This window comes from Cinclus cinclus, chromosome 1 (genome assembly GCF_963662255.1).
Source record: "Cinclus cinclus chromosome 1, bCinCin1.1, whole genome shotgun sequence".
NCBI lineage: Eukaryota > Metazoa > Chordata > Aves > Passeriformes > Cinclidae > Cinclus > Cinclus cinclus.
In genome coordinates, this window is record NC_085046.1 from 68,287,062 (window position 1) to 68,313,603 (window position 26,542).

General features: G+C 38.9%; 1 protein-coding gene across 1 annotated transcript; it reads left to right on the forward strand.

Annotated features, from left to right (window-relative positions):
* Window positions 1–151: 151 nt before the first annotated feature.
* On the forward strand, window positions 152–24,706 carry ECI2 (enoyl-CoA delta isomerase 2). The gene is made up of 10 exons (XM_062499258.1): window positions 152–213; window positions 13,604–13,766; window positions 15,046–15,144; window positions 16,041–16,232; window positions 17,053–17,122; window positions 18,503–18,605; window positions 20,171–20,291; window positions 22,375–22,464; window positions 23,266–23,409; window positions 24,211–24,706. The coding sequence occupies exons 1-10, from the start codon at window positions 152–154 to the stop codon at window positions 24,364–24,366; spliced, it is 1,200 nt and encodes a 399-aa protein (XP_062355242.1). The 3' UTR covers window positions 24,367–24,706.
* Window positions 24,707–26,542: the final 1,836 nt, after the last annotated feature.

The window sequence follows — 26,542 nt, forward strand, 5'->3', positions numbered from 1 at the left end:
CCCCCCCCCCCCCCCTTTTAGGGGCAGCCCTGAGCTGTGCCCGGCCCCGGCGCAGCCCCGCCCTCTCGGCGGCCATGGAGGCGGTGATCCAGCCCCGGGGCGGGGTTGGCCGTCTCCCCCTCCCTCCCTCCCGCCTTCTTTCCCCCTAGTTATGGCGTCCCCCGCCCTGACCTTCGTCCGGAGGCTATGTTGGCGGTCGCCCTGCGGGACAAGGTGAGTGCCGATCGCGTCAGGGCTGCCCGGCGGGGCCCCCCACGGGGCGGGCCGGGCCGGCAGCGGCGGGGCCCGGGGGTGTCCCTCCGTGCCGGGGGTGTCCCTCCGTGCCGGGGGTGTCCCTCCGTGCCGGGGGTGTCCCTCCGTGCCGGGGGCTGGGCAGCCCCGGCTGCCTCCGGCCGGTGCTCGGCATGCGGAGAGGTGCTCCCATGTCCGCGCCGCTGGATGAGCCGGGCTGGCGTTCCCGGGATGGCCCGGCCTTAGTGCGCCGGGCCGAGCACCGCTCTAGTCCCGAAAACCGGGGAGGTCGCTTTCTGCTAAAGCTGGAGACCCCTCTGGGCGTACCAACCGCCTTTAAGTGTTTGAACACAGCTTGGGAGTGGGAAAGCTGTGCTTGATGCTTTCCTGAGGCGGATATTTCGCAACCAGAGAAGTTGTTGGTTAGGCTGGAGGGGAGGTATCCAAAACCCTGCTGAAATGTGTAAAAGAGTGTGTTTGCTTGGGCCTTTTCTTGTTTTCTGTATTTTATTTTATCAGTCCCATAGATCACATAATCATAAATTGTTTGAGTTAGAGGGGACCTTAAAGTTCATCTAATTCCAGCTCTCCTGCCAGGGGCAGGGACACCTTCCACTGGACCGGGTTACTCAGAGCCAGCCTGGCTTTGACAGAAACAAGCTTAATTGTGTGTCCAGCTAATTAGGGTTTCTTGCTAAGACTTTTCTGGATTTCCAGATAATCATGCAGTATCTTCTACACCTTTATTTATTTCATATTGCCTTTAAGGTGTTTCCAAGTCAAGTGTCATGTGCTGGAGCGTGGGGTGCAGCACCCGTGCACCTTCAGTGTTAGCTGGGCAGTGGGAAGCAGAAGGGGTGGCTTGAGTTGCAATTGCACTTGGAATTGTGTGATACACATTTTTATTGAAAATGGCTAACTCGGAAGTTCCACTATAAAGTTGCTTGTATGTGTTGCTTCTATATGAATAAGAATCACAAAGTATGTAAATTCAGAGAATTTCCTCTTCTGATCAAAAATAACTTAATAATCAAGAAAAAGCAAGGTGTGTTGGTAAACTTGGTAAACAAGTTTAAGGCAAGTTTAAACTTGGTAAATACTTGGTAAAAAAGTTCCTAAATAGAATAATGAGGCAGACATTATCATATCAGTAGATTTAAAGATGTGTGATACTCTGGTTGGTAACAACGTGCAGATTTGACTGCTACAGTGCACACTTTCATAAGTGAAATGCTTTTACTCAAGTATCCAAGGTCTGTTAGGCATGAGCGTATCTTAACCAGAAGACTGTAAGATATTTATGCATTAAAGTGTAATATGTTTCACCCAAAGCTTTGTAAGGAATTATTTGAAGTAATTGTGTGAACATCCTAAGACAGAGGGAGAAACAAAGAGAATTGTGTGACTTCTGCCCTCATTTCAAAAAAAGAATTATCTAGGCAAGCTTTCTCTGCTAAATAGTGTTAATTTAATGTAGCTAAGTTGTTACAATGAGAGTGAGGGAAAGCAGTTCTAAATTGAGAAAACATGTAAAAGACTGGCCTGCTGATCATCGTTGGGTTAGTGGAGTCAGATATATTTGAAATGTCACGATTCTGTATGAGACAGCAATTCATAAATCAGTATTAATAATGGGCTCATATTTTTAGTATTTAATCAGATATAATAAAAAATAGTGCAATTTTTCTAATGCTGGAGCACTAGAAAGTTGAGCTTTATTTTCTGTATTAGCAGTATGCAAGCAGAATTTTATCAAAGACATTGGAAACATTGCTCTGCAGTGAATTTAGGAAACATTTTTTGCAGTCTGATCTTGGAAAAAGGAGTCATATCCTTGGAACAGTGAAAGAGAGACTTGTACAAATATAAAGGCAAAATGCAAGATTTGGTCTTACTTTATTTTGGTTTGTTACTTTTTCGAAGCAAGATGTCCATAATTCTTTCAGATATAGAATTCTAAGCTCCACAGGCTCTTCTTGTCCTGCCCTGTTACAATACATAATATTTCAAGTTTAAATTCATCTGAGGAGAGGGGATGCTGATGCAAATGCACATTCAGAAGGGTCTTCCTGGGTTTGTACGCATTTGACAGTCTTTGCATTCAGATACTTGAGGTTGGAGGGCCCTTTGCATTCAGATCTTTGCCATGAAACTTTCATAGGAGCATTATTAAATGCTGGTCTTTAAGTGAAGTTAATTGAAAGCCAATTAATTTTCTCTTACACTGTTGGCTTCTCCTTGCTTCTGTAGCCTTGTTGGTCTCTCCCTGTGCCTGGAATACTTCCTGCTCACAGTAAATAACTACTACAGTATCTGGTTTTCAGCTTGGGACTCAGCACTCTTAAGAGTTCAAGTTCACTTCCATCTATTTGTCTCTTGAGCAGCATTCCAAATCTTTTCTTGGCATCCCCTCATCATCTCATGACAAAACATCTGGATGTTTACAGTCCACCCACATGGCAGGAGTTCAGGTGTTCAAGCACAACACACAACAGTCCTTATTCAGTGTCTGCAGTCTTTTTGTACTTCTGCCTGGGTGTTAATTGATCCTGCTCCCTGAATTGCTTACTCTTTACTTGGTAGTGCAGTTGTCTTTGTTGGTTATGTCAAACACCCTTTAATTGATTTATGGCAAAGCAGGACATTATAATCCTTCCATCTTTTCCTTTACTCCTCTCAGACTACACACCTGTAGATCCACAGAAAAAGGCTATGGCTCTTTTCTGCCCTGCCTCCCACTGAGACAGCCAGATGTAAAGTCCTGGGTCTTTATGGCCTAGAGGCTTTGCTTTGCCATGAAGCTCTGCTTTTATGAAGAAGTTGCTCTGCTGAGAGTAGAGGAAGAACTGGTCTCTTGCAGCTGAGAGATTATTTCTTGCTTCATCAGGTGACTGTGCTCAGAGGCCTCCTTTGATTGGAAGCAGTTCAGTATTCCAAGGCATTTCCTGAAAAGACTTCTTGATTGCTCTTAATGATGTATCACCTGCATCACAGCTTTGTTTGCTTCTTTTCAATATGTGAGGAGCACATAAATACACTTTTCCACTGCTACAGACATGCAATAAAGTTTCCTGCATTTGAGGAGAACTCTGGATGCCAGCACACCTACATGCCTTGTGGAAAACCTCTTTGAGCCTACTGCCATCCTGGAGGTGATCAGTAAGTCTGGTGGTATCCCCTTTTCTGTTCTCTTTCTTTTTTCCCAGTTTGGCCATGAGGACCTAATTGGCCTCAGACAGAGCCTGCCTTGTATCCCTGTGGTGGGAAATATCTAGTCCTTTCTGTCAATCCTATTCAGATAGTTGTGGTTGGGTATGGACATATAAATTTTAGGAGCTTTGTTCTGATGTTCTCATGCTGGCTGAGCAAAAAGGGCACTATTACCTCTTCACTGACTTTCCCGTCACCGGGCTCTATTTCTATATTGTAGCAGCTTTCCTTTTCTTTCCTACTGTCTGCTGTCATCCCTAATCATCCCTAATCAATTTCCCTTTACAAGGAGAAAGACTGGATTTTTGTAGTGTTACTCTTAAGTAATAGATCAGAGTATATTGTTAAAAACTTCAAACGTCCTAAGTCTTTGGGGTTTGTACCAAAACCTCTGGTGCTGGCAGTAGAAGCTGCTTTAATGCCTGAAACTTCCCCCCAAATGTAGATGAGTTGGGTCTTGTTTCCCTTCTGGTGTCAGTGATGTGTAGGCAGATGTCCTGCAGCCTCCCAAACATCTGCCTGCTAACTTCCCCACTTACTAGCAGTTGAATGGGAATGCATCCTGGCTCACTGACATGGGAAATGTGTCCACTTACAAGGGTAGTGTCTTATTCACAGTACAAAACACAGACCTTGCTCCTATACCAGGGAAGCCCTGTAGAGTGTGGCTTTTTTACTCCCTGATGCTGTCTTACACAGGCTCTTGCATTTTGGTTTCTGACTTTCTGAAAGCTGTGCCTCTTGGTGCTGAATTTCAGGCTGCACTAGCACACCATGCTCAGCTCTTTGCTGTTCCCTATCAACCAGCATCTTTTTCCGTGACAGATTTCCATTTATCAGCTCTCCTTGGCTTGTGCTGGATTCTGTAGTGCTCAGGTACTCTGCTCCTTCTGCTCAAGATAACCATGATTATCTTTGCAAACTTCCCTTGTTAGGTCAGATCTAGTTCTTGTTTGTGATCTAAGTTATGTGGGTCACAGACCCTTGTCTGGCCTGCAAAAAAGCAAGCCGAGCACTTATCTGCCTTAATTTTAAACCTATTTTTTCCCTAAGCTTTTCCGTCTTGTTACAAGTCAGTTTAGGAAGTTTGGAGAGCTCATCATACTTTCCTTGCCTTTTAACTATTAATATTTATTTTGGTTTATATATTAAAGAAACTAACTTCTTTCCATTCTTGAACCCTTGTGCCACTTGACTTTTGCAGTAAGTTCTTGCAAAATACTGGTAAAATCAAATTCCCCTAGTGTTTGTAAGATAACTGTTGGAGTCTTTCAGAAAGGTCTTTCATATCACCAATGGATCTTGAATTTCTCTTTTTCTTTAAGGGGCACGATTCTGAAACATAGCTATTGGAGTAAACTAACCCACTGTGTTTTGAATATTGGGCTTAACTAGTCAAAGGAATGAACAACAAAATGAACAACTAAATCTCTTAATGGGAGGCTTTCTCTGCAAATGCTCATGTTAATTGCAGGGGTTACTACATCTTGTTTGCTCATGCTGCTTTACCAATACAACTTAAAAGACAAAAGGTAGGGTTGGGGTGATTGGATAGTTTTCTGAAGTGTCTTCGTAAACTTATGTCCTTATTTAAGTGCGCTCTTAAATTGTTTTGAATGGAAATACACACAGCTGTTAAAATCAACAAAATGTAATCCACAGCAGCAAGCTGTATGTAGTTGAGCTGGATTTCACAGTTCATAGCTAATATCAAGTCAAGGTGTCTGGAAGTCCTGAGGGTGGATTGTCTTGGAACACAGCCTTCTGAACAATCCCAGTTCTCTAGGACTCCCTTCATATGTGAGATGCTGCATCTTTGTGGTTCTTTTCTGGTTTCTTTCCAGTATGACCATGTCTCTTGTACTGTGAAACTTAGGACTGAATGCAGTGATCCCAGTGTGGCCTCATCAGTGTTGAATAGAAGACATTTCATTCTTAGTTATGAATAAAAATTCTTTATTGAGGATTAGAAATGTTGTGTTGTATGGATTTTTTGCTGATTCTTTGGTCCTCCAAAAGAGTGGCTACTGTTTTTTCTGGTAAGGTGTTCTGTTAATATTTTTTCTGGTAAAAGGTCTGGTGTAAGAGGTATGTAGCTTATAGAATGGCCAGTAATTCTTTAATAATTTGGTCCTTAGAGGATAGTCATTAAACAGGATAAATTTAAAATTTCATATATGCCATCATTTCATACCATGATATACATGCTTGTAAAATGCTTACTGTTGCAAACATGTCAGTATAGTCAGCCTGTTTCTGAAACAGAAGAATCTGTTTGGTTTTGTGTTGATTTTCTTAACTGCCAGTATGATGCCAGAATGAAAAGCACTTTTATTCAGAGAAGGAACTTGCAAGTTATATGGGCTGTTGACCTCTTTCCCAGATCAATAATTCTTTATGATCTCTACAATGATAGAAGTGAGTTTGACTCTGCCTGTGTTGCATCCCCACTTATAACTGGCATAATTCAACACAATCCTCTGACCTCTGTCTTGGGAGGTGCTGCTTTAGGTGCAACCTTCTAAATGCTATAATTTAAGCTTTTTACACTATCTTAGTAAGACCTGATGTGGAGTCCCTTGGTATGTGTCTAATTTCCATTTCGGAATGGAAAATACTGCTTTGTTACTGTTTTGTTCAGTATTCATTTTGTTCACCCCTATTGTATCTAGGTGTTATGGATTCAGGAGAGAAAGTAAACCTCAGACAAAACTTTTGTTTCCTTTCACTGTTGCACTATGAGGAGTGTCAGTGAGTATTCTGATGTGAGTGGGAGCTGAAGGAGCTGGTTGTGTCCTTGTCAAGAAACCTACCTATGTTGGCCATAAGTCCTTTAATGTTAAAGTATATGTTTTCTTGCTCTCCATACAGCCAACAAGATTTGTCCCTGCAAGCTGAATCAAAATGGCTTTTTCCCTTCTCCATCAGCAGCAAAATGATTTTGAGTATTTGTTCATAACTTTTTGTTAAGTCACCTTGGATAAGAATGTGTAAGAAATTGTAGTTGTGTACATGAATGTACAAGAATGTGTAAGAAATAAGTAGTTGAGTTTGCTGCTCTCCAAATGCTGCAATAAACTCAGTGATTTTTTTTTTTTTGCAAATGTCACATGTATGAGTACTGCAGCTCTATACTTTTTTTCTGCTAATGTTCCTGTTTTTAACTTTGAAATGTGTTTCAGAGGATATCTGTCTGTAAACCTTCCTGCTTTTAGAGATGTCTTACATGGACTGTGAATACATGGAAGGTTCTCTCATGCCTTAGCCATTCACCATGTGAATGGTAAGCCTGCTGGAAAGAGACAGTTCTTGTGGAGATTTCAGGAGATGATTCTAGCGTCCCTCCCAGCAGCTGTGATGAGAGCATAAATAAAATAAAACTGTGTGTATAGAGCACAAAGATCTGACCATTTCATATCTCAGTGAATGGTAATCTAGAGCTTTCATTCTTAGCTATTCTTTAATATTGAAAAAGGAACTATCTAGTGCAGCTGAGCCACTTGCATTAAACAACAGTGATTCAGCTCTTCAATTTGCCAACAGACACATAATTATCTTCTAGATTTTAGATGTCAAAACAGTGTAGAAGCATGAAGTAGTAACAGCTGATAAGGATTTATACACCAAACTTGTGTTTAGAACAATTCTTGAAGTATTCTAGCGTAAAGGGGAAAATAATTTGACTTTCATTTCTTTCTGTTTGTTAAACGAGCAATAAGTAAATTGCTTATAGAGTATTTGACCTGATATTTTTCTACTAGTTAGATACATTGGAAATATGAGAACACTAGGAACATTCTTATTGCCTGATAGCATGGAGTAACTAGAATTTATTGCTATGGTGGGGTACTGCCAGGGACTGTGCTATTGGAACAGGAAGGGATAGTTGGTTCCTTACATCTTGGGCATATTTTTTTTTTAGGAAGGCTGGAGTTCTGTCTGCTGAGTCATCAGCTCCTTCATGGTGTTGCCATGGTTAATAAAACTTGGTATTTCCCCGATTTAAGCAGTATGGGGAAAGCTCTTATATTGCTGTGTAAGTGCTTGGGCTATGTAAAAAACTTGTGAATCCTTAACGTTACATTATTATCTGTTTGGTTTCAGTATAATATAACCCGTGGTGTGATGAATGATTACTTGGGGAACCTGCAGATTAAAATTTTCTAATAATTTTTATGTTAACAGCATAGACAATAGCTTTCTCTTGTCAGCAAAATAAAGTGAAGTACAGCTTTAAGTTTATTGCATGAAAAATATTGCAGAAAATACTTCAAGTGCTATGGAAAATAATAAATATTTTGTTCCCTGGTTACCAAGGAAGCACGGTACTGCTAATGCTTTGCTCATTGTCATTATTTGGTAATTAAACTTTCTTTTTTAAAATCTTATTAGAGATTCTGATATCAAGTCTTGGGTGGGGGGAGGGGAATGAGAGAAGTTGGTGTGTTAGGTTAAATTTTCTTTTTCAGATGGTTCACTCATTTTTCTCATAGTTACAGTTTAAATACAGGTTTCTATTCTCTCACTCATCATTTCCTACCAGTTGCTACAATTGCCAGTGGTGACAAGCTTTCCCACCAGCTCTGCTCCTGTGCCCCTTGATGTAGCTGAACTAATGATCCAAAGTTGCTGTTCCTTCTCCTGATCCCTTTTCCCCTCCAGGGAAAAAAATCAGGATAATTTTAAGGGAGGATCAAAGTAGAGAAGTGCTGCTGAAAGAAGGAGAATGCAGCCTGAAACTGGTTGGAGTGGTATTGTCCAGGCGCCAGCAGGCAAGGACCACCCCAGTGACCTTGGCAGGGAGCACATATGGTTCCTCACTTTGGATGGATGTGTCCCCACAGCAGGAGGACGAGGGAGCAAGGAGGTCACATTGGTTGCTCTCCTCCTGTATGACTTCAGAGCAGCCTCTAGGAGCAGCACTTGCTGGTGCTGGGTCAGGTGAGGCTCTTGGGATAGGTTTTAGGCTCCTGAACCTTGTAGAAAAATTGGAGGTCTGGCTGGCACCTGCAAATCAGATGTGGGCTGGGCCAGGAAATGTGTGCTCTCTCTTTTTTGTGGGGATTCAGGAGAGCCATGCAATCAGAAGCTTGTTCTAGGTTATAACCAAACACTGAGCAGCTTGAGTTTTGTGGAAATTGATTGCTTTGTGTTATAACTAAAAAAAGCCCAACAAAAAACAACCCATACGACTCCTTAAACAGCAGCAGCAAACCAATATTTCATTTAATTTCCTCTTAAGACGGAAAGAACATAAGCAGAAATAGTGCCACTTTATGATGCTGTAAAACTGTGTATGGGAAATGGCAAGGGGTGGTTACTGTGCCCTTCACTGCTCTGCATGAGGATCGTGTGGAAAGAGCAATGGAAGAAATGACAGCACCTTGAGATAGCGATCATGGCAAAGACGGGATGTTGTACACATGATCTGAAGTATTACACATAATGGACAAAAGATGATGTGGGATTTGTCCAAGTGACAGTTTCACGTGTTTCTTGCTTCTGTCCAACAACACGTCCTGTTCTTTTTCTTGCTTGTCTCCCTAGAGCTACTTAAAATAATGTAAAATGAGTGTTTTCCATTTCTGTCAGAAGTTTTAAAGCCATGTGAGCATGGCTTTAGCATGGTCTAGCAGGCTCTAGCACCCTCTGCTTTTAATCGTAATAGGACTTTTAACTGCTTTTCTATGTGCTTTATTTCCCTGCAATCTACTAATGTTTAAAAGAAAACTTGTACTAAGTAAATGGAAGATGGATTTCAGGTATATCCATCCCTTTCTTTTGCTGAGTGTCTGATGTTTGCTGTGCAAAGAGATCTTTTGACTTATGTTGAATCTTTATGAGGAAACTGCTATGTTGCTTTAAAAGTTAGAAAGTGAACAGTCAGATCTTTACAAAATGTTGGCATTTTTAACTCTTTTAAAGTCCTTATGCAAGTGACAGAACTACAGAGAAGTGAGAGTACCTTTAACAGGCTTTGCAGTCTTTTTGTGAATAATATAAACAGTGAGAATTACATTCAGTGTAATTGCAGTCCTAAATATAAGAAGCATTTGAATGTTTATTGGGATAAGAGACATTTAAGTGAACAGATAGAGTGAATAGGTTGAATGTTGAGCCTCCAAGGTATCCTGAATGGCAACAAAGGTCTGAACCAAGGCAATAAATATGAAATGATTGTCAGCCTGGATGTTTCAGGTTCAGACAGTGATGCCCGGATTTATTTCTATTTTCAGAGTGTACAACTTGTGAAGTCCCCAGTGACTGGTCTTGCAGGAGAGCACAGGCATTTGTCATGGACTCAGACTGTACTGCCAAGTTGTGACTCCTCTTCCTTCTGGCTCTCTGGTGGGAGCTGGCTTTTTACCCAGCTGGGGGAGGTTGCCCAGCCCTCACCACTCTTCTGTGGGTGCCACTACAGCAAAGGTAATTTGTACCAGTGGGGCACAGGCAGCTTATTGGCCACAGGGTGCAGGACAATAAAGAGGAAGCTTTGTGAAGGAAATTATTTCACTTTGTTGCGGTGAGTAGATGAGAAAGAGAAATTCAAAGGGGTTTTTTTACTGCCTTTCCTAGGCTTCTTTTTCTCCTTGGATTAAAAGCTTATATGTCAGGTTCCAGACTTTTTGCCTGCCTTGCATGGTTTCCTCAAAGTCTTGTGTGGCCACTAAAGTGGTGCATGGATTCGCTCAGTGAGTGACTAAGGAGGACGGTGTCACTGCAAGGGAGCAGCCAGTGGGGGAGCAAAATTGTTGCACACTGTACTGCAGCAACCTCTCCTGTTCCTCTGTCCTTGTGACTGTGGCATGGCACCACTGGCCAGTGCCAGAGGTGGCAGCACTGCTGTGTGTGCTGAGAGGTGTCGAGTCATCTCCTCACTCTGTGTGATCTACTTGGGATGGAGGAGCTTTCTTACTGCTGTTCATGTGTGCCTCTGAAGAATGAAGTCCTGCCCAAGATTAATTAATTGTGAAATAACTTATTTTTTCCTTTGTTTTCATCCTTTGTTGTCATTTTAATAGATAAATCTTAGTAATCAGCTTAGCCTTAGCATGTCGAGAATTGATGAGCATCTCTTGTGTGTAGGAAATGTCTGTAGAGATCAGCAGGCTGAAGGAATGGGGTGAATCATCAATGTCCTGCAGAGAATTGAGCTACAAGCAGCAAGGAAGAATGAAAGATAAAAGACCTTTTCTTATAAACAGACTTGAATAAACACCTAGGTTGCACCATTTCCTATTAAAAATTGGTAGGTAAGGAGGAAAAAAAGAATGAAAGATTAAGTATTTGAAGTGGATAGATAACAATTTTACCCAAACATGTAACTAAGAAGTGAATATAACCAAACAGCAAAGTTCCTCTCAGCCAGAACTTACTGAAAGATTGTTCTACTTTTCCCCAGCCAAATTATTTTGATTCACCTAATTGTTTTCTCATCCTTTTCTAACTTCTTCACTTTGCATCCTTAATAAGGAAGAGAGCTGTGACCTGCTAAATACAAAGAAACTCAGACTAAACCAACCTTAACCATGAATGTGTGTACATACCTTCAGACCAGCTGCTATGGCATCCTTCTCTCCCCAGCTGCTCATCCTCAACTTTTGTTAATTTATGATCATTATCAAATTGTATATAAAAGAGATTCTTAAAGCCTACTTATGATACTGACCACAGCCAGGCTGGAGTGAAATCCAGATTGTCAAACATGATGTAAACCCAAATCTCCATTTTTAAACATGGGATCTATCTCTGTCACTGCCTAGACTGATAAGAAAATCTTGGAGACAGTAGCATTCCAGTAATTCCAAAGATGGCTAGCAAAATTAGAGGGGAAAAAAAGCCAAGCCAAAACAAAAAACTACTCTTCCTGAATGCTCACTTCTTCCTGTAAATGGAACTTTAAAAACACGTTTGGGAATAGGAACTGAAAGTGGCTTGTTCTGGGACTGCAGGACAGACTAATGAAAAAGATGCAGTGTTTAAAATCTTGTATCCATTTCCATTTAGGTGCACTTTTTTCTGTTGAAGTTATTTTGTATTTTTTTTTTTTGATGCTGGAAGGGGAGTCCACAAGTTGGCTAAATAATCTCCTGGCTATTTAAAGGATGAACTCCTTAAACTCTGACAGAGTCTTCTGAACACACTAACTTGAATGTTGGTTACAGTGAGAGTTGTTTACACCATGTTTGTCTGGGTGCACTGCTATCTTAATAAAGGCTTACAGCAGATCAGCTTAAGTAAAAGGACTTTCTGTTCCTGCAACCTTTTCTGATAGCCTATTCCATTTTTTATTGTTCAGATAGGTTTCTTGCTACTGGCATGAGATTTTGAAACAAATTTTGAAGTCCTTTCACTTTGAAAGAAATTTTGTGTATAGCAAAAAATATTCTTTCCATGCCTGTCATTCAAACTTGGTATCTCCAAAATATCAGGACTTTGAAGTTATTAAGGAACATGGGCTGTAATAGGACATAAAACCAATAGGTCTTAAAAATATTATTACATATCTGTCTACATAAAATGAAAGAGAAAAAAAAATTAATGGGGAACAGTTCGCATTCTTCACACTTTTTGCCTGCAACTTTAAGGCTTTCATCAGAAAATAAATTTTCTTAAAGAAATAAGAGCAATGAAGATATTTTTTGAGGAAGGCAGTAGAATATCTTTTAAATTCTCATTAGGCATGTATAAAAAGGCAGTTAAATGATTGACCTGTTACTGAAATATTAGCATTAAATTGATTAAACATTCTGTCAGTCTCCATTTGAGGTGCTCATTAATTTTTCAAATGAGACTGACTATAAAATATATCATATATGTGATGTTCTAACATAACAGGTGTGTCTGTAAGTTAGAATAGGGAAAGTTGGACCTTTTTTCTTTTCAGAATAGAGAAAGAAGGTTCATAGATAAACTGCAAGCATTTTAAAAATAATAAAAATGCTTAACATATATTGCAATTTAACAAAAAAAGAAAACCCAAAACTGTGACAACATGCTTTTGCCTTCTTGAACTAAATCAAAAATTGGAAGACTTCTTGGCTTTTGATTCCAAACTTTACTGAAGTAAACCTGCTTTTATGAAGTATTAGAGAGTTGGGTTAGGTTTGCTACTTTTGGGGGAGGTTTTGATGGAACTGACTTTTTCTGGAAGTTGTTCTCCCAGAATATTTTGACTGCCTTTTTTTTCTCTCAAGTGTCTACTAGCTGGTTTACTGACAGTCCTTTTGCAAAGTACATTTTGAAATTAGTCTTCACTTGTGCTGCCCTGAAAGGAGAAGCCAGACTTTCAAATTTAAATGCTTCTGGCTAGAAGCACGCACGCTTGAAAAGATCATGAAGAGCAGACAGACAGGCTGCATACTCATCTTGATTCATGGATGTATAAAGCTGCTAATCATAGAACCATTTAGGTTGGAAAGGCCTTTGAGATCATCAAGTCCAACCATTAACCCAGTACTCCTAAGTCCACCACTAAATCATGTTCCCAGATACCACACAGACACATCTTTTAAATACCTCCTGGCATGGTGACTCCACCACTTCCCTGAGCAGCCTCTTCCAATGCCTGACCACCCATCTGGATGTTAGGAAGATTTTCTTTGCTAATCTAAACTGGCTGATGCAACTCGAAGCTGTTCCCTCTCATCTGTCAGTTGTTACTTGTGAGAAGGGACTGACCCCCATGTGGCTACAGCCTCCTTTCAGGCAGTTGTAGGGACTGACAGGGTCCCTCTGAGCATCCTTTTCTCCAGGCTATAAAACCCCAGCTCCCTCAGCTGCTCCTCACAGGATTTGTGCTCCAGACCCTGCAGCAGCTTTGTTCCCTTCTTTGGACACATTATAGTGCCAAAATGTCTATCTTGTAGTGAGAGGCCCAGAATTGAATGTGTTATTCAAGGTGCTGAGTACAACCGGATGGGATTTAAATAATTAATAAAAAATAATAACTTCCAAAAGTCAATTATATCACAGCAAAAGCAAACTTCTAAAGCAACTTTCTTGTGACTTTTAGTATCTTTCTTCTTGTTGTTTTGATTAGTGTTGTATGTAATGTTTCATGTTTACTTTAAATGTCTTAAAAAGCAATGTGTTTTTTTCTCCTCTAGTCTTTCACAAAAATCAAATAATGTGTTTTTTTCTTTTCCCTACTTATTCCCAGGCCAACACAAGCTGCTTGTGTTCCAGCAATTCACCTGCACATGACTGCAGCCACCATGCAGGTCAGCCAGAAGGACTTCCAAAAGGCTCAAGAAGAGCTGAAGCTTTTGAAAAAAGATCCTGGGAATGAAACTAAGTTGAAACTCTATGCCCTGTTTAAACAGGTAGGCTTGACTTGTCTTTTGTTTGGGAAGGAGCATTTGTAACCTAAGAGGATGGGCCTGTAAAATTTATTTAAAATACAGGCCGTTCAAATGTATTGTGTTAACAGGCTCTTCATTTTATGTGCTCAAATTGTGTTCCTGAAATGTCAGCCCCTTAAAATACCTAAATTCTGAGGGCAGCCAAACCTGTATTTTCATGTTTTGAGTAGAAACCTTTATTCAAAGAAACAGAGCAAAATTACATCCATTGTGTGATGCCTTCAATATAATAATATTGATTCAGCTTTCGAAAATGGCTTATGCCTTGAAGAAAAGAGTAGGCTGAATGCTTCCTCTTAGATTTCTTGTTGTATGGTCATCTGGGCCTATAATATAATGGTCTTGACATTTGAAAGTTGATTTCTGGGGTTTTTTCCTCTTTTTTTTTTTTATTTTTTAGTGTCGTCATTGTAGGTTTTGTTTGGGATTTTTTTTGTTTATTTTGAATTCAAGGAACTATTCCTTCACAGTTCGAGTGAAGGTTAGTTTTTACTGCAGCATGAAAAGAGATGTTTGCAGAAATGGCTTTATGTCCATAGCAGCAATTGTATTGATATTTCAGGAAGTATTTGTGGATCAGGATTGACTGCAGGGTCAGTACAGGCTGTGGCTTGTTATGTTGAGGAAGGCAATCAGTAATTGATTTACAAAAACCTTAAAGACAGCTGATGGTTCCAGGTAGCTTTTTTGATTAATAATAGTGACCTCGTAAATGTATTCTTTATTTCTTTCCTGCCTCCCACATGAAATATTTCTTTCCAATAGTTTATTTTTCTTCAGGAAAACTAATCATAGAATACTTCAGGATAGCTCAGACTCTTGCAATTCAGCTGGCCCAATGCCTTTGCTTGTAGCAGGGCCAGCTTTGACGTAAGATCCAGATTAATAGTTTCTATTCAATGGTCTCTTCACACAGCTAACGAGTCTTTAACATTCTTTGTAAGTATACAATTTCCACAGTTTTTGAGGCAGGAGAGTTTAACATGCCATGGGTATTTTGGCAACCAGTCTCTCATATTGTTAGGTGCTTCTGGAAGCCTAGTACAATATTAGAAATAGCAGACACTGAAATCCTTGTGGTATGTGAATTATCAGAATATTGTCCAACCAGTATTCCTTCTCTCTGAGTTGAATTCTGTACCCTGATCAGATGAGTATTCAGAACAGTCATCATCTTTTCTGCCAAATCATCTGAGCTTGAATCAAAGGTTTAAATAAGTCTGTTTCTCTCTCTTTTCAGGCTACTGAAGGTCCCTGCAATGCTCCAAAACCAGGTATGCTGGACTTCGTCAAGAAAGCCAAGTGGGATGCATGGAACTCTCTTGGCAATTTGTCTAAGGTGACAAAACCCGTAATTTCACTGAAATACTTTGTAGATTACCTTGAAGTGCCTGGTCTTTAAGTGAGTGGCTGTTGACTAAAAATATTACATGCTAGTTGAGCATCTCTGCTTCAGCCATCAGAATGTTTCCTACTGTATTCCTCAGTCACTTCACTGCTTCAGTGTTTGGAGATTTTTTTTTTTTTACTGTGTAAGCCTAGTTCTACATTATTACTGCCAGCTTGTATTTGTGTAAGAGATCTTATGTGGTGACTTGCAGTGCAAATAGTGGGTTTTTTTGCATTATGGTCCATTCTGCTCTTCTCTTTAAGAAAGATGGATTGAGCTTCTCAGTTCTTACAACAAGACACAAATCTCTGAATCCAGCAAATTCATAACTTTGCCATATTAAAAAGTCAGTCTCTTATGCTGTTGACTAAAAGACTGAAAAAAATGGTGTGTTGAGAGCCTCTCTTCATTCTTCTTAATATATCTTGATATTTTTAGTATCTTTCATAACCTTTAGAGAAGTCAAGTTAAGCAAGCAGGGAGAATAAAGATGCAATGATACATAAGCGTTCCTTTTTCATGCAGGCTTTAGTAAGTCTGACTGCTTAGAACTGGAATGGTTTCCTCAGCTGCTAGTAAATGAAGGAAACAAGCATTTCAGTCAGCTGTGTCAGTGGTGCATTAGGCCTGCTGCTCAGTAGTAGTTGCTGAGCTCTGTCAAAAAGATTCTTAAATATAGGGGAGGGGTTTTGTATTTTTTTTTTTTAATAAAACACAGTTGCATGATTTCATGAATATAAGATCTTGTGTGTGTTATTTTCTTCTTACTTTTTAAAAAGGTTTTTTCCTCCCTCCCCCCTTTTTTTTTTCTTCTCTATTTTTAAATTTGTTTTCTTTTACTGCAGGATGATGCCAGACAGAAATATGCAGAACTTGTCTCAAGTCTGGTCTCTGCAGAATCTACTAGCCAGAAGAAAGAAGTTTCTCCAGAAGAGGGCAGACATGATGGCTATGAAACATTAATAGTTACTACCAAAAACAACATCACAAAGATAATGTTTAACCGACCTGATAGGAAAAATGCCATCAACCATCAGGTAAAGAAATGAACTTGGGAATATTCTTTTTTTTTTCCCTTTCTGGAAAAGCTACTTTAATCTTTAAAGAGTCCTTACCATGGGTTCAGCAGAACTGACTGAAGCATGGTGATCTGAACTTTGTGAGGGATCCAACAACAACCTAAGGAGTAAATATCCAGTACAAAATGAAATCATTCAGCTAAAACTTTACAGATTACGCTTTTCTGTATCTCTTAATTTCTTTCAAACTTAACATATAGGATTATGGTCTACACTAAATTAAAATAGCAAACTGCAGGAACACTGGCCTGTGTTTTGGATGCAAGATTTGTCTGCCGTGTTGAGTATAACAAAGCATTTGTGCAGCCTTTGGCTCAGCACTGCTGCATGTATGTGTAGGTGATCTTCTGTTTCTGACATTTATCTTCATTGCTAAGTCCAACCTGTTGGAAGCATCACAATCATCCTGGTTCACAAATGCAGAGATACTGGAGCAGGGTCTTCACCTCACTGCTGCTAATACTTTAATATGTTATTTTGTCCACTTAAACTGCTGTATTGAAATTGGCTATTTCATGTCAGTGCTTGTTTTTCCAAAGGATCTTATTTTGTCCTTTAGATTTGCACTGCAAGTTTTGAGTACTGCAAGTATGTGTCTTTATGGTCAGAAGTACTTCACATGTAATAGCAAACTTTCTGTGCGTAACTAATTTTTCTTAAGTACTTAAAAGGATCGTAGCTAACCTATCTCTTGAGTTGCTTGTTGTCAGTGTCAATCTCATTTTTATATTCTTTTGCAGCATCACATTTTTACTTTGTAGATTTTCCTTTTATGCAGATGTACAGAGAAATTATCAAAGCACTTCAAGAAGCTGGAAAAAATGATTCTACCATAGCAGTTATTACTGGTATGTTTTATATTATACCAAGGTATAGTACTGACATGAAATACCTACCTGTATTTAGACTAAGGTAAAATTAAGTGAGAAAATTCTTTCCTCTATTATAGACCAAAGATTTTTCCATAGTGTTTTGGCAAATTTTCTTCAAGGTGGTGTTTTAAATACTTAAGCAAGCTTTTGTTACATCAAAACATCTTTCTCATCTGAGATGATGGGCATGGAATACTCCTAAGGGCTTTATTACTTTTGAGTAGCTACCTGTCTGGCCCGTCCTCATTGCAGAAAAGTGTCCTTTTAGGAAATTAGCCAAAACTTGAATTTTTGCTGGCAGCTAAGTAGTGTGATTTTAAGGTGAATTTGGCCTTGATCCTGTTTACTCTGAGGTAATTGCTTGCAAATTCTTCTCCACTGTCTGCTTTACCAACACCTGGTTCCCATTCCCAGAATGCTGGATTTCCTTTCTGTAGCAATGACTGTGCACCACAGCCCTTAGAAGATAAGAAAAGCGATTCACACAACTGAAGCTGGAAAGTCTAACACGTTATATAGCTGTGAGTCAACAGCAGACACCTCTGCAAAACGTGTCTGTTCCTTTTCACACAGTGAATAAAGAGCACTGCAGTGTAAATTAGGTCCCATCCTGTGAATGTCCTCATGGAACATAGGGTGAATTAGGCAATTGAGTCATGCAGTCAGCTTTTAAATGCTTCTTGCTTTTTTGGTGGTGCCTCAGACTGACTTATACATTGAATACAAGCTTATCTGTTTCTTACTGAAAAATCCCATCTTCCAGTACAGTGATGTCAGTGCAGTGCTGTCAGTCTTATCGCTAGACTGCTATGCCTTTTTCTAAATAGATCACAAAAAATGTGAAACTTTATTTAATATGTGATACCACATATTAAATAGATTATTCTGTCTACTTTTGATTTCTTCATCAGTTTGAAGGTGGGTGAAGGGAGATGCATCAACTTACCTTTCCATTGTCCTGTTTAAAAATAAGTTTCTCACATCTAATTGTTTGAATGGTGGCAAATTGACAGAAAAAAAAACCCTGAGGAAGTGTGCAGGGAAAGAAATAAAATATTTTTTTCCATCTGACAGTTACAGAAAAAAAAACTTAATTTTCCCCATCAAATATTTCACAGCTAACATTCTTTGGCTTTTTGCTGATTATTTATTTTTGACAAATTGACAGTCAAAACTTACTTTTAAACCCAAGATGTCCTTTAAAATATTGTGTACACTTTGAGAAAGTCCCTGTAATTACTTAATGTTATTAGACATTTGGGATGAAATCCTTTTGTAAGTGTAATAAATGAAAGCTTCTCTTCTCTTTCCTACTCAGAAACCATTGGTGCATTTACTCCTGTGTGTTCTCTGCAGGAAATGGAGACTACTATAGTAGTGGAAATGATCTGAATAATTTCACTAATGTCAAGCCTGGTGAAATGAAGAAGATGGCAAAAGATGGAGCAGTATTACTCAAGTAGAATATCTTGTTTTCATATATGCATAAGTTACTGTAATGGGAAAATATAATCTGCATAATTTGTTAGAAAACACAACAGCAGAGACCCAGTTATGCTGCAATTCATCTATTTAGGTGACTGTGTCTAAGGGCTCACCATGTGCATAAACACAAAGATTGCGTGAGAGGAAGTGGTATTGATTGTATGAAATAAATAGATTAATATTAGAAGTCTTTTTAAGTACAGGGATGCTAAGGACTTGATTTCCTTGTTTAGTCCCCAAACTACATACAGGTATAATGACAGAAACATTGTTTTAACTATGTATGAAAGAATTGAGGGTTTTTTGGTATCCAGCAGTGTCTACACTAGAAGGAAATGCCAAAATACCTTCACTGGTAGACTTCTTTGAGCAGAGGCAGGTGTAATGAGTTTGTTCAAAATCTTGATTCTGCCTTTAAGTTTTAATTCACCTGTTTAATTTATTTTCTAAGGCCAAGTAGATCAGGGATATCATCTCTCATAATGGTCTATTTCTTTTTTTCCCTTAAGCAGATTTTGTCTTCTCTTTTACTTCTGTATGTGGTAATTGCATCTGAGAGATGCTTGCAAATTGGATTGTTTCCTTAGGCACTTGTGACTGGTGGATAAGCTAAAATACACATAAAATCAGTGGTTTTGGTTTACGTTTTAAACATGAACTGCAAGAATAGTACTCAGTTTTGCAGCTTTTACTTAGGTGAGCTGTCTGTGGATCACAGTTGCCCCTCAAAGTGATACTGATGCAGTGTGAGCCTGTTGTGAAAATGTTACTCAGTGGTGCTGAGGGGGTTCCATTCCAGCCCGTGGTGTTTTGTAGGGTGTTGAGCACAATGCAGGGTCTCGTGTGCTTTATGGTCTTTAACCTTGCTCTTGTGAGAAGCCTGTGTTTGTTGGGCTGTTACTATTACACAGGCACACTGCTTCGCTACAACCAGTGCACAGAGATGCCAGAGAAATGGAGTTCTTATGACACGGTTCTCTTCTGGAAAATGTTTTATTTTGAGAATCCATCTTGCACCTCTTAGATGGTGAAGCAGCTGTCAGATGAAACAAAATGCTGTTTTCTCTAACCTGTACGGAAGAGCACTAGGGAATTCTGTGTTGTGGTAACATCACAGTGTTGGTGCCTGTTGGGGCTTCACTGCAGAACAGAGTCTGTGAAGGGAACTGGTATCCACGGGTGGAGTTGGGATGGATGTATAGGCAGAGAGAGGGCTCTTGTCAGTGAGCTGTATTCAGCAACTGTAGCTGAAGAGGAACACACTTCCATGACTTGATCACAGGAACTAGGAAAGCTCTGCTGACATGTACATGCTTGATTCTTAGTTGCCAAAGAAATGCAGCTGTTCCAAATAGTTCTTATTTTGTCAGAATTCATTTCTGAAAGGCTCAGAAACCATACATTACATAGTTTCTATCTAGCTCATGGGTTTTGTTATGCAGTGTCTAATCATGTGTTTTGCAATTTGTTTTTATTGGATGAAAAACCCTTGAGATGTGTCTCTTACATCTTGCATCTTCTGTTTTCCCTTCTCTCTAGAGAGTTTGTGGGTCATTTTATTGATTTTCCTAAACCACTGATTGCAGTGGTAAATGGCCCAGCTATTGGAGTCTCTGTAACACTCCTTGGTTTGTGTGACCTTGTCTATGCTTCTGACAGGGTAAGTACATTACATGGCTATCTCAACATAGTCTTTAGGCCTCTTTCTGTATTGAATATTATTTGATTTGGGGTAATCTGACAGAAAAGAACACTTCAGAAAAGTCTAAAGGCTTTGCATATCATATCAAGGAACACCTACCTATATTAATAACCAGCACAGGGGTGCATCAGCCAGTGGTTAACATGCATGGAATTTCCTGTGCTGTAGTTACGGAGTTATGCTGGAGTATGTAAACTCCAGCTTGGAGGCTCTTTTCTAAGAGGCCCTCTTCTAAGCTGGTGTGAAATTGTTTGTGAGGTCCCTTCTAGGTATGAAAGGGAGAACAAAAATTTATTATGGAATGGAAGTTCAATAACTGGCTGAAGTAATTCATTACAGATCACTGATAACTGTGTCACTCCTGACATATGCTTGTATAGTGTGCATGATTTATTCAGTCAATTATGGTCCATAGATCTCTTTTTTTACTAGAAAGATATTGTCTTCTCCCTCTTTCACTTCTCTCATCTGACTTGTTTTGCTACAGGGTATTTTGTTCCTCAGTTTAAAGAACTCCCTTGGAATAATCTTGGCCATCACAATACTTAAACTATTAGATATATCTCAGGTTTACCTTCTCTTCTCAGTCTATTCCTTTTTTATGAGCTGAACAGCTGCCATTTGTTTAGCTTTTCCTCATGCAGCCTGCAGTCACATTCCTCAGGACTCCTTCCATTTGCTCTGTGTCTCTTTAAGCATAGTAGTACAAGCTGGACACATCACTCCAGCTTGTGTCTTATTCATGTGAAATGGAGCAGAACTACTTCTCTACATTCTGCAGGCTGTATTTCCAATTTGACACCCCACTGTGTTACTTGATTTATGTTCTTGGGATCTGATCTAAGACCTGGATCCCTTACTGCAAAGTTGCCAGTAAAACACTTTTCTCTGTTGTATATCACATGCTACATACCAAGTTGTTCCTGACAAACTTTAACTTGCCCGTCAGTAGTATCTTCTTACTCATATCTCTCAATTTTATTAAGACTATTTGGAAGTCTAGTCACTTTCCCTCATCATACCATCTTCTTATAGGCATGAGTTAGTATAGATTTAGTTGAAGTTTAATCCAAATACGCATGAAATGTTTTGTCCTGTTAACATTATCCTTCTTTCTTGAATGGCTTGAAATTCATACTTGAATTTCCTTTTGCTGGATGTATATATCATCAATAAATATATATAGATATAAATGCATCTTATTTTTGCCTTGTGGTTTTTTTTTTTAATTTATGCATGCTTATATTAGTTGCATACTTATTATCTGACATAGTTTTCACTTTCTGTATATTTGTGTTTAAAGTGCATGACAAGCTGATTATTTTGAGTCTGCTAGTACCTTCCTACCTGCACTGGGACAGCTTTTGCTTGGACTCTTGGTAACAGTTCTTGGAGGATTTCTATAGGATCTAACCTAGCCTTTTACTTAGATTATCCTTTGTGACAGCTTTCCTACTACATTCAAGTTTATTGAAGCCTTCTCATTTTCTATGTTCTAACAGATTGTTCACTGTTCAGTTCTAATTTGCAGTTATGGTATTATTTTGTATGACTCCTTGCTGAATTTCTGGCACAGGCTCTTTTTAGATTTCCTTAAAATTTGGTGAAAGAAGATTCAGTGACTTAAATTTTTCGGGAGAAGAATAAACTTGGTGTTCCTTCAGAAAGACAGAAATGCTTTTTGCCTCCTAAATTATTTGGAATATGTATTTAATAACTTTTAAGGGAAACGTGCATGAACATCCTTTCTGTAAAGATTTTGCACATACACATTAGTTTCTCTAAGTCCTGTATTCAAATAATATAACTTCATCAACAGGGTTGTTGGACGTGAGAATGGAATGATACAAAGTTGGCTCTGGGGTGCATTGAGAGGATGAAGCAATGTTACCTGATAGTATTTGAAGGCTATTATGGTAATAATTCAGATGTGTTTGGTGAACTCTGTCTCAGTAGAAGATTTAAAATGAAAATTAAATCCTAGTACTTCAATTCCATGCTCTGATGTAAGGTTTCCTTTATTTTGTTTTTGTTTTCCCAGGCTACGTTTCACAGCCCATTTAGTCAACTTGGGCAGAGCCCAGAAGGATGTTCCTCTTACCTGTTCCCAAAAATTATGGGCTTAGCCAAGGTAAGAATGTCTGCACTGCCTGTGGGATCATCTGACCTTTGTGTATTGGTATACTCTGACTGTGAGAACAAGTGTGGTCTTCTATCCATACTCTTAATTTATCTGTCTATTCTAGAAATAAGGAAACTAAATAATAGTTAAAAGAGACAGCAGAATCATTTTCTCATAAGAGCATAAATCCTTTTTGCTTCTTTTGTTATCCCACAGAAAAAATCTGGATAGTTTTAAATACTTATCTGATATTTCATGCATTAATATAATGTATTTTTTGAGCAGGATTTAAATCTATAAAGAGCAGAGCAAGTGCTTCATAGACATCCAAGTACCAAGAGTAGTCTTTTCAGTGAGACTCAGCCTGCCAGTACATGTTCTAGAAATCTTGGAGTCACTGCCAAAGTGAACAAACACATTTATGATGAGGTAATTTCAGATTGCAACCTTGGAGCTCCACTCAAAAAGACATGTACAGTCCTAGTGAAGAGTAGAAACTGTAGGCCAGTCCCTAGTGATGAAGCCCAGGGGTTGATTCTGGGTGTAAAACTTGCGTAACTTCTTCATTATAGCCTGGATGATGGGACTGAGTACCCTGCTTGAGCAGGACCTTTGAAGCAGACAGCATCTGGAGGTTTCTTAATAACAATTATAACAATCATCATCATCATCTATTCTGTGTTCTTTTCAGAGGGCAGGATCTTAACAAGCAAGAGGGTAAAATGAATGTGATGTGGAAGCATGCAGCTTCCCTGTCAGATAACTCAAGTCTTGTGTCTTGTTGAATCACGCTTTATTTTTTTTATATAGGCAAGTGAGATGTTGCTTTTCAATAAAAAGCTGACTGCAGCAGAAGCCTGTGCCCAGGGACTTGTGACTGAAGTCTTCCCTGACAGCAGTTTTCAGAAGGAAGTTTGGGCAAGATTGGAAGCTTATGCAAGCCTCCCCAAAAATGTCAGTATTTTTAATTTTTCTTCACCTTGTAATCCTGTAGCATTCCCAATTCTTCTGCCAAATGTATCCTGTCACTTCATCCTTAATCGAAATAACGAAGCTCAATATATTTTTCTTCAAGCACAGATCTGTCTCTCTTCTGCTGGGAAACAGATCCTTCTCTTCTACTGTCTGCATCTAAGACAATGAACTGTCCACGGAGATGCAGTGGCTGAAAAGCCTTACAAATTAACTGTTTAATCCACCTGTGCAGTGTCTCTGAGTGCCTTGGGTAGCTTCTCTTAGGTTTTTATTTTGGCAGTAGTTTATATTTAAGAATCTTACCACTGGTTCTGCAGTATTATTATAGTGTGGGCACTCAAGATGACACTGGGTGGCTTTAATTTTTTCTGAACTCAGTGTTCCTGCTCCCTAGTTTAGGATTTGCAAGATTACTGAAGTCATGGCGGTCTTGCGTTACTTTGGACAGGAGGAGACAGCTGTGCCAGCTGCTGATAATGTGGGTGGCATTTGACACTGCAGATACTTTAATTTTGTTTTTGATTTTGTTTCTTTTGCCCATCTATTCTGATTATGAGCACTTAGGGGACTGCTGGTTTGCCTCCCATGAGCCTTCTCTACCTTATTAGCAGTATGGGGAATTAAATGCAATAAATATGTCCAGTTAAGAGTTGACTAAAAGTGAAGAGATATGATGTTAATGCAGTTGGGTTAGAATTCCAGTGTGGGTTTTGTATTCTTTCCTGAAGCATTAAAGTGTAGAAAACTTATCTTCCCAATGTTCCTCTCTTTCTCCTCCAGTCCTTGGCAGTGTCCAAGCAGCTGTTACGAAGTATGGAAAAGGAGAAGCTCCATGCAGTCAACGGTAGAGAGTGTGAAGTGCTGACAGAGAGGTGGTTGTCTGATGAATGTGTAAATGCTATTGTCAGCTTCTTCCAGAAGAAATCAAAACTCTGATCTTCACCAGTAGAGTAATTTGCCATCTGGCAGTAGCCTAATCTGCCCTCATAATTAATAAACTTCCTCTTCAAATAGTAATTATTATACCTTTTCTGTTCTGAGTACTAGGTTAAACCTGGTTCCCAAAATTAATACACTGTTATGTGCCTTGGATCCATTGTGGATATTTAGGTTGGGGAAAAAGGTTGGTTATGCTGTAGTCATCAGTGATGTTTATGAGTAATACTAAAGCAGATATCTTCTAAAAGAAGCAAGAGATCCTGTAGCACTCTATTTTGATAGTTCTTCAATAAATATCTTATGAATAGTTCTTTTTATTTGTCTGTGGGGAAGGAAATACTGTATTAATGAAAAAAATAAATAGAAATATTTAATTACTGTTGTGGTGATTCTTGTTCTTTGTGTGACACATCCTGAATGAGAGGGCAAGTAGTTCCTGGGAGCCCTATTAATGTATTATCCTACCAAAAAACCTTCGCTTGACAAAACAAAAGATGTTTGTTTTGAGCTTTATGGGTCTAATCTCCAAAATATTTTTCCATGAATTGCTTCATATGACTCCTTTTCCATGGAAAAGTGTGATGTGTTTGCCTTCCTCATGGGGAAATGCAGCCCATCATAGCCTGCTGATGAATGAAATAGCAGAAAACAGAGATGCCTTGATCAGTAGGTGCCAGCATACCTCTTACAGCAATGGGAGATAAAACTACTGCTCTCTAAGTAATGAGAATAAATCAGCATTACCTCTAGGGAATGGAACTCCTGTGTGGTTTTCGTTAACTTTCGGAAAAGTTAAATCAGTGTCTCAGATCACTTAGAAAGTTCATGACTTATGTTCGCAAAATATTTGTTTTGAATTAGCATTTTTAGTAATTTGTACTTATTTTTCATAGGTGTCTTGTATTAAGAATAGTGAAGTCTGATAAATCTCTCTGTTTACTCCATACAACAAAGCAGCAACTTTAGATAATTTCTTCTGAAATACAGTCACTTATTAATTATATCTATTATAATTAAATTCTGAGAATTACATCAGTATTCTTGAATGTTCCCTTCCAAGGTATCACTGTTTGGATGGTGCCCATTTTCCTAATGGGGGTGCAATGTACAGTAGGATTCAGGTCCAGTTTGGGACCTGTTATACACACGCCCACTATCTGCCTCTGTGTTTGTATAGAATTGCAGACAAATAATCAAATGTACCACATGAATACCAGAGGCAAGATACCTGCACCGAGTTTCAGAAAATAAGGTGTTTTAAGCTTGCACTGATTAGACTTGCAACATTCATTGATTATATTCATTATAGTTACTGCTAATACAACACCTATTTGACTAAAAGCACATTTGAGACCAACAATTAGAAATCCAAAGTCTGTCAGTACCTACAAAACTCTGCCTATAAGTGATATACTCAATATTTTCAGGCTGCATTATGAAGCCAACTTTTGTGTTTCTAACATTAAATTTACAGTGACTTCCATAACAACTGTACTGTGTTGAATTACCTCTGCCTTGTTCCAGCTGGATGTGAGCACTTCCATGAAGGGAAGGTAATAGATCTCTGATCTGAACAAGGACATAAAAAGTTTTCAAACAGGTTAGAATGTATGATGAAAAACTAAATTATGGTCATTGTTAAAAGGTTTCCTGTGCCTAGAAACTTTCTGGGGTACTTAGAGACAATTATGCACACTATATAATCTTGCAGAAATCAAGAAAAATATTTCCATTTGAAAGATTTTCTTTGAAGATTATTTTTCTTTGATTTGCAAGTGAGCAAACATTAAAATGCACTCTGTATTGCCTGTAAAATATATGTAATGTCAGTATCAATCAGTATTAATACATTTTAGCCATAAGTAGGTGGAGTAGGTTGAAAATGCAGCATGTAAAACCTGGGGAGTAAAAAGCCACCCCAAAACCTTTGTCCCTTCCTAAAATCCCCACTTTGTTCATGCAGACTCAACACCTGAGATTATTAGAAGCCAGCTTCAGCTCATTGCAACTGAGTTACATGCTTGTAGCAGGCTAAAATTTTCTAATAAAAGATCTAAGGAAAAAGGCAAGTTGATAATTTCTGAGAAGGGTTTTCACATGCACTGTATCTCAAATTAGGTTTGGTTTTTGTTTTTTTTTTTTTTTTGCAGGACTCTTGTAGACCTTTTGCTGA